At 42.5% G+C, this 8310-nt stretch overlaps 1 protein-coding gene across 1 annotated transcript; it reads left to right on the top strand.

Moving 5' to 3' along the window:
- The first annotated feature begins 2694 nt into the window (after positions 1–2694).
- On the top strand, positions 2695–6302 carry LOC142376986 (WD repeat-containing protein on Y chromosome-like). The gene is made up of 3 exons (XM_075460690.1): positions 2695–5394; positions 5647–5702; positions 6293–6302. Exons 1-3 carry the CDS (start codon positions 2695–2697, stop codon positions 6300–6302), a joined length of 2766 nt encoding a protein of 921 aa, XP_075316805.1.
- The last annotated feature ends 2008 nt before the right edge of the window (positions 6303–8310 follow it).

Genomic DNA, 8310 nt, shown 5'->3' with positions numbered 1-8310 from the left:
GTATCTACAGGCCCGTGTTTTCCTGCCGTCAGTGACATGTAGATTTGAGTGTCATCTGCATAGTTGTGGTAGGACACATAGCTGCGTATTAGCTGGCCCAGTGGAAGCATGTAGAGCTTGAACAATAGGGTGCCCAGGATTGACCCCTGGGGAACCCCACAGGTCATAGCCATTTGGTCTGAGACGTAGTTACCAATTTCAACAAAATATTTCCTGTCCTCAAGATAGGAGTTTAAAGCACTACCAGAGATTCCCACCCAGTCTTCTAACCTTTGTAATAAGATTGCATGGTCAACTGTGTCAAAGGCAGCACTCCGGTCCAGCAGAACTAAGACTGAGGCTGCGTTCGAAACCGCATACTTCTCCTACTACTCATACTACTCATACTGACTTTTTTCCCGAATGCATGCTAGATTCTCTGAAATGTTGGGTATTCATCATGAGGTTACTACTCATACTCAAACTACCCAAGATGCAATGTAACGTGACGTCGCCGATTGTCATTTCCTGTCAAAACGGCAGTTTCAAGCTAGCTACAACGAGGGTACGTTCACTACCTGTTTTCAAAACAAAAGCACCAATTGTATCGTAATGGCTTTCCCTATGATAAAAGGCAAAGGTATTTTATTTTGTGAAAATAACCGGAAGTGCGTTGCTCACTGCGGCTAGCTTTAGTAGTGCCAAATTTGTGGGAACAAAATTGTAAATAGCCGGTATTTTGTCAGATTTTCAACACGTTGGGGATCTAAACGACTACATTCTTGCCTGAAAATGTTTCAAATGTTTCTAAAGTTTACAGAGTTTAGAGCTTAAGGGAAATCAGCTTCAGGCCGGTTGATTTCGGCTCGGGTAGGAGCGAAATGCATTGTGGGTAAATGTTCTGCATACTGTCTGATCGATGAGTATGCAGTTTGCGGTTTCGAACACAGCCACAGACTTTGTCTGCGTCTGTGTTCAGGCGGATATCGTTTGTCACCTTGATCAAAAATACCACGAGGTAGCTGGGAAGAGGATGATCTGAGTATCTTTGCCCAGATCTTTGCTCAATCCTGTCCCAGATAATGGGCAGAAAATGGATGGATACTTATTATTTTGTAATTCCTAGCTAATTACTTTAAAAATCCAAGACCACCATATTTAAGTGTTTCCTGACAGTGTTTTATTTTCAATTTTAAGGCCCCATCCACACGTAGCCGGGTATCTGATAAAACAAATATAATTTTCTACATTTGGACCTGTCATCCACATGAAAACGCATAAAAACGCATCGTAAACGAATGTTTTTAAAAACTCCGGGCAAAGTGAAGATTTTTGAAAACTCCGTTTATGCAGCTGCGTGTAGACAGAGATAACCAGAGTTTTGCGTTTTCAAACGTCACAATATGCGCCAAAACAACAACAAATCTGCTCTGATGTCAAACGTGCGACTTTTGTTTACTGAAAAAGCATGGATGCCTTGAGAACTGTGGTGGTTATTATTGTGCAGGCGCTGTTTACTGCCTTGATTTTACACTCCCAAGTCGTACTCCCAGAGGAATGGCATGACAATTTCCGCATGTCCCGGTCCTCACTCCTGTCGCTGTCGGAATTATTACATCCTCATATCGAGGGGCAGTCCACTGTCATGCGATCACTTGTCAGTGTGCTCAAAAAAGTTGCGTGCACACTTTATTATTTAGCTAACGAGGGCAGATTGCGCAAAACAGCAAATGCATTTGGGTTGTCAAGACAGGTGAAAACGCAGATGTTCGCTTATGTGTGGAAGGTGTTTTTTTCAAAAACGAGGTAATGTGGATACAAATTATTTTATAAACGGAGGGGGGGAAATATTCGGTTTTAAAAATACCCGGCTACGTGTGTACATAGCCTAAGACTAATTTTGGCGAAGGGATTGCTAAAATTGCCCGATCCTGGACTCTTGCAAACTGCTTAAATGTCAAAGCTTAATCTAAATGTGTAAATAGAACAAAATAAAAGAGCAGAAATCATAGAAGTCTTTCAAAGGTGACTTCATAGTGGCAGTTGAGGTAATAGGATATTATCTTGCTCAGACTGAAAAGGGCTTTTGAGTTTATAGCAATCCCAAAAAAAAAAAATCCAAATAAAAAAATCATATATCCAGATAAATTTACATTTATTTCTAGACCAGTTTTGCCCATTCCACAATGAAGGATATGTTGGCATCTTGCATCAACGAATCAGAGTGGGCAATACATCTATGTATAATATGTCTTTGGAACATTTTGATTTTTGGAGTTCTCTGCTGTTCTGTGGGGTTGGTTCTACAAGAGTCCAGAACCATCCCGTTGCTAGGCAACAGTTTCTGAGCACTCCATCCGTGACCTCAGAGATGATGTCATAATTAGCCTTTAATGTTTCACCCGTGTCATAATGAGGTCACAAAGGAGTCTGATGACTTCACCAAAATACATATACCCAGTGAAATTAAAGATTCTCTGTATACAGCATTACAAAGTTATATCACTCGCACTAATTTCTAACAATCTTACGGTGCTTGAACATACAATAGTTGGAAACATGGCATATCCCGGAGAAAACTCTTCAGAAGAAGACCTGGACTTGGACTTGGACTTGGACTTGGACTTGGACTTGGACTTGGACTTGGACTTGGACTTGGACTTGGACTTGGACTTGGATTTGGACTTGGACTTGGACTTGGACGAACTCATTAACATGAAGAATGATGACCCTAGTGGTAAAGCCGGCAGTGAACTGGAAGAATCAGAAAAAATGTTCACTGCTGACGATATTCCAGCAATCCTCGAGGTATTCGGAAAATATGACGCTGACGGCAGCGGCGGCCTTGACATCGACGAATTTTCTATGGCAATGCAGGAGCTTTACAGTAAAGTAGATGAAGAAGAGCTGCGTGTGCTACACATGAAGATCGACACAAACTGCGATAAAACTGTGGACATTGGGGAGCTGTTAAATTTTCTTATGCATAAAACAAGTAATGCAGAGGCTCTGGATTACAAGAACCAACTTTTCCCCAAACCTTTTGAATTGATAACCTTTGATACCCACAGATTAGTAGTCAAAATAATATGCCTCCCTTTTAAGCATATCAGCAATCCAAAAGACGGAGCAGAGGATGCATCACAACAACTCCGGCCTTACCAAAAGTGTCTGTACCTCTCCATCAGTACAGATGGTGTGCTGAAGTACTGGCCTGATGACTTTAAGATGTCATGCACGTTTCCCTTGTACGAGAGAGACAAAGAAACTCCTCCTTTACATCACAAAAGGAAAATGCACGTCAATGATGTAGTGTACATCAAAGAAATCGAGAAGCTGGCTGTCGCAACATCTGACAGAGAACTGCTATTCTATGAATGTAACAAAATCCCAGAATTATTGAGAATTTCATTCTGCTTAATTGTGGATGAAGACAAAAGAATCCAAACCATTAACTACAGCCACAGTGAGAAAAAAGGTATGTTTTCCTTTGGAGATTCAGAAGGATTTTTATCCGTATTCATTTCCTACGATGTGTGTGAAAATGGGCTCTTTTGCAAAAACATGTTTGAGAAAAAAACCCTGGGGCACTATCCAGTTGCATACACTTCATCCCTCCTAAAGACTGTTTCCAAAGATTTTGTTTCTTTCAGGATTCCCATTTTTCCTGAAACATTCAGAAATTTGCAATACTTTCCTTGTATGGAATCATTCATCATGTGTGGTGAATCATCTAAATCCATGGCCGTTGTTACTTTAAGCACATGCCCTGAGTCTGTCAGACCCAAAATCTCTAAAAAAGTCTTTGAATGCAGGGGCCATGACAAGTTCTTTACCTGTGCTGAATATTCCCCTTGGTCACATTTTATAATGACTGGTGGCAAAGATGGCCTTCTGCGGGTGTGGTTCCCCCACAAAACATCATCATGCGAAGAGATATTAAAAGGACATAAAACAGCCATCACAAATATAGTTTATAATCCAACAGAGAATGTCTTTGTCAGTTTATCTACTGATAAAAATGTACGTATATGGTCCGACGGTGACTGGACCTGCCGGCAGAGGATTTTTCTTGTGGGCATGAAAGAGGCCCCAATTTCCACTGTATATTACAACATACACAACAACGAGTTGTTCCTGGCTAACTCGGATATAGCCAAATGTCTAGGGAGAGGAACAAATGATTTTCATAATTCTTTAACGTCCCACAACATGCCTGTGTGCAGTGTGCTATACCACAACATTTACAAGCAGATTGTCTCTGTTTGCATGAGTGGTATTGTGACTGTGTGGGATGTTCTTACAGGAAAGGCAGCAATGCAGTTTAGAGTCACTCCAGAAAAGTCTGTTGGGCACACTGCTATTGCCTTCGATCAAGCCCAACGTCAAGTCATCACAATATCTCCCGATGGGAAAGTGAAACTATGGAACTTCAGTAACGGGCAGGAGCTCAAAGTCCTCCCCGTTGAAATGCCAAAAGATGTGACCCAGATTATCTGTAAAGACAGCAAAATATTTGTTTCAGCAAAGAAATGCAAGACCATCTTTAGGCTGGACATTGAAGGAGGAGAAAACATATTTTTGGAGCACCACTTATTGAATGATATTTGCTCCATGGAACTCCACAAGGAAATTTTGATTACTGCATCTAATGAGGGAAATGTTGTCATGTGGGATACATTGTCTTTAGATGCTGTTTACTATATAAAAACAAGAGAGAGCCTCCGAACACACCTGACATTTAGGGATACAGGTCACTCAGGTGTGATACCAACTAAAAAGAAAGTCAAAAGACTGGATCAGTCTAATCCTACAGAGGAGGAGAATGACGAGAATGTACGCCCCTTTGTTGTATCTTTGAAGACAAGGGAGGTTGATATTGGAACAGCCACACTGCTAATCTCAGCAGGTGGTTACATCGGTGCCTGGTCAGTTAAGGCTAAAGGAGGACAAATAGGAAAGTTTAAGGCGGTGGTAAGCAATGCAGTTATTACCTACATGATAACTGATGAATCTGAGAAGACACTTGTGACTGGTGACAGCACTGGAAGGATTTGTTTGTGGGATATTCAAAACTTTGGATACAAAACAGAAGCAGATACTGGGCCATGGCGTGTGTCACTGCAATCACCTCCACTGTTGGCGTCTTGGCAGGCTTGCCGTTCTGAGCTGGTCTGTGTTGCTTGTGATAATGCTTGTGCAAACATAGTCACTACAGGGCAGAAGAATATTAAGCAATGGACAAATACTGGTCAGTTTGTTGGCCTTTTCGGGAAAGATCAATGGGGGTCCAATACTACACAAGGTCAAATAAGGGAGAACATTGACAAGGAACATGAAGAACAAGTCAACGCCCCAAAGGAAGAAACCTTTCCCAAAACATCTCCTGATTGTGATACTGATATTCGAGAATTGGTTGGAAGAGATCCCCTTTTTAGACATTTGATAGACATAATACCATATGAACTCCCGGGACCCATTCTATATAAACATGTGCCTGGATTTAGGATCCAGAATAAAGTTACTCACCAGATTAGTAGATATATAGAAGAAGTTGAAGTCATAGAAAGTCTGATGGTTACAGGAAGGCAAGATTGCACTCGACAACTAAAGCACAAAGAAGAGTGCCAACAGATCCTTATCAGTAAGGCCCAACCCTTGTCACAGACCATACCAGGGATCATCGATAAAGTATCTCCATCACAACCTCTGCCTGCCACCAGGTATTCAAAGCAATCATCAGGAAACATACGGTTGCCACCACTCAAAAATAACAGCGCAGTAGAACAGAGGCCTAGAAACACAATCCAGCATGCACGTTTACCACCCATCCCGCATCCCCCAGTCTCAGGAAGACCTGCAAATGGTTTGCTCAGAAACAAAAACCCAGTCAACCAGAGTTCTGAGAAAACAAAAGATATACATTTACCACCCATCAGAGATCAGTTGCCCATCACACAGAAACCACGTCCACCTCTGACCCCACACCCCACAGACTCAACTGGATCCATAAAAATTTCCCTGAGACAGAACAGAACAGTACAAAAAAGGGCTGAGAACATAACCAGACATGCACTTTTACCACCCATCAAAGATTTGCAGCAAACACCAACCCAGTTCAGCCCACGTCCGCCTCCGACTCCACACCCCACAGACTCAAGTGGATCCATAAAAATTGCCCTGAGACAGAACAGAACAGTACAAAAAAGGCCTGAGAACATACCCAGATATGCACTTTTACCACCCATCAAAGATTTGCAGCAAACACCAACCCAGTTCAGCCCATGTCCGCCTCTGACTCCTTGTCCCTCAGGTTCGACTAGATTTGCATCTCGTTTGATCAGACTCCGTAAAGCTGTGGAACAAAAACCTGGGATGACAACTGAGGATAGACCATTACCACCCATCACAGCCTGCGTGCAGCAAAAACAGATCCACTTCAAACCACGTCCACCTCTGACCCCACACCCCACAGACTCAACTAGATCCATAAAAAGTGCCCTGAGACAGAACAGAACAGTACAAAAAAGGCCTGAGAACATAACCAGCCATGCACTTTTACCACCCATCAAAGATTTGCAGCAAACACCAACCCAGTTTAGCCCACGTCCGCCTCTGACTCCTTGTCCCTCAGGTTCGACTAGATTTGCATCTCGTTTGATCAGACTCCGTAAACCTGTGGAACAAAAACCTGGGAAGACGACTGAGGATAGACAATTTCCACCCATATCAGCCTGGGTGCAGAAACAAAAACAGATCGACATCAAACCAGTGACATTTGTGACTCCGAAGCCCATAGACCACTATAGATTGATAAAAAATGCACTCAAAAAGAACAGCACAATGAAACAGGGGCCTGAGAAGACAACCAAGCAAATACATTTGCCAAATATCGCCAATCATTTGCAGCAAAACCAGACCCAATTCAAACCAAATCCACCAAAGAACCCGCGTCTCTCAGGTCCGAGTCGGCCAGTAAAGAGTGCACTGAAATGAGACAAACAGTTGGGGGAGTAATTAGTATACAGTTATGGGAGACAGAGGCTCGTTCAGGTCTGTCTTCTCATGACAATGTATTTTCATTATTTCTCCCAACCAAGTCTTTCCTTACTTACTGCTACAAAAACAAAACATACAAAGAAACACACAGGCACACCGCTCCGCATACGCAGAGTACGCAGAGCGCGTAGGGCCCCAAGTACCTGGCGGGGCCCCCCAAAATTAAGGTTGTTAAAACAAAATTTCATGATAGTTATTATATTATTACATTAAAGAAATTATAAAAAATAGTTATGAACAGGCCCAACGTTGTTTTTCTTAATTGTGTTCCCTATTACTCCATTTGGGCAAATTAGATGTGTTTACCTTATCTATAACCCCCCACCCCCCACCCCCTTCCTGAAATGGTACAGTCTTCAAAGTTACCGCATCGGAGGTGGTGGAGCATCCTCCTACCTGACGTTTTCCGAGTTATGCCCGTTAACAGTGAAGAAGATTTAGAATGTCAAGTAAAAGGCCACATGATTCTGGCGCTGACAAAAGAAAGAAAAGAAAAGGGAGAGATGACGCTCGTGCATCCCTTGCTGGTAAATTTGTGTTTTTGGTGTAATTGTTTCGCTAACCTAGCGTTCAGTGATATTGCTGCCAGCTAACGTCAGCAACCTAGGCTTGGTTAGCGATTGGATTTGACGAAAAGTTTGGAGTTACGAACAAAATCTACGAATGCTGGCGACCGTGTGTAGAGTTTGTGTAAAGTACAGCACTGTCACACGCTGAGTGGCGCAGCAGGCCGCCAACAGGTGTGACGGGAATGATTGACATCTACCCATCATTCCCCTAAAAAGCGAGAAAAGTTAACAAGACAAACGCCGTAATGGCATAAAAAAGAAGTTATAGTAGTGTCGCGGAAAAATGGAGGAAGAAAAACGGCCTGAGGACAAAGGTAAGGCATGTGTTGGGTGATGTGGGCTGGATAGCTGGAGGGGGGACGTTTTTTGTGTTTATTTGTCCTGCTAGCTAGTCTCGGATAAATGTTGTGTACCTGGCTGGAATTTCGTTATAAACTCGGCTTCAGTGTTTGCCTCATGAAAGTTTGCTTATATTAAGATGAGTATGACAGTCAGTCCTGCCACGGGAATGACTGATTGACTCTGGTTTATTCAGATTCTAGCAGGGAGGGAGGCTGGTTGTTGTCCTGCTCTGTCATTGTTCAGTGGAAGTCGTCTCTCAGGTATTTGACACGATTTTGGCATTACTTAGGATTCATTTACTAAGTTTGGTGTGTTATTCATAGGCCTCTAGAAGTGTTCTACTGTTAGTTTAGTGATATAC

This window comes from Odontesthes bonariensis, chromosome 3 (genome assembly GCF_027942865.1).
Source record: "Odontesthes bonariensis isolate fOdoBon6 chromosome 3, fOdoBon6.hap1, whole genome shotgun sequence".
NCBI classification, from domain to species: domain Eukaryota; kingdom Metazoa; phylum Chordata; class Actinopteri; order Atheriniformes; family Atherinopsidae; genus Odontesthes; species Odontesthes bonariensis.
The sequence above is the reverse complement of the archived record's forward strand: the minus strand, read 5'-3'. Positions and strand labels throughout refer to the sequence as shown.

Bases quoted from the DNA above. Each gene is read 5' to 3' on its own strand.
- LOC142376986 (XM_075460690.1), top strand. From the start codon at position 2,695: ATGAAGAATGATGACCCTAGTGGTAAAGCCGGCAGTGAACTGGAAGAA. The intron at 5,395-5,646 runs GTTGGAAGAGAT...CCCTTGTCACAG, and splicing joins ATACTGATATTCGAGAATTG to ACCATACCAGGGATCATCGA.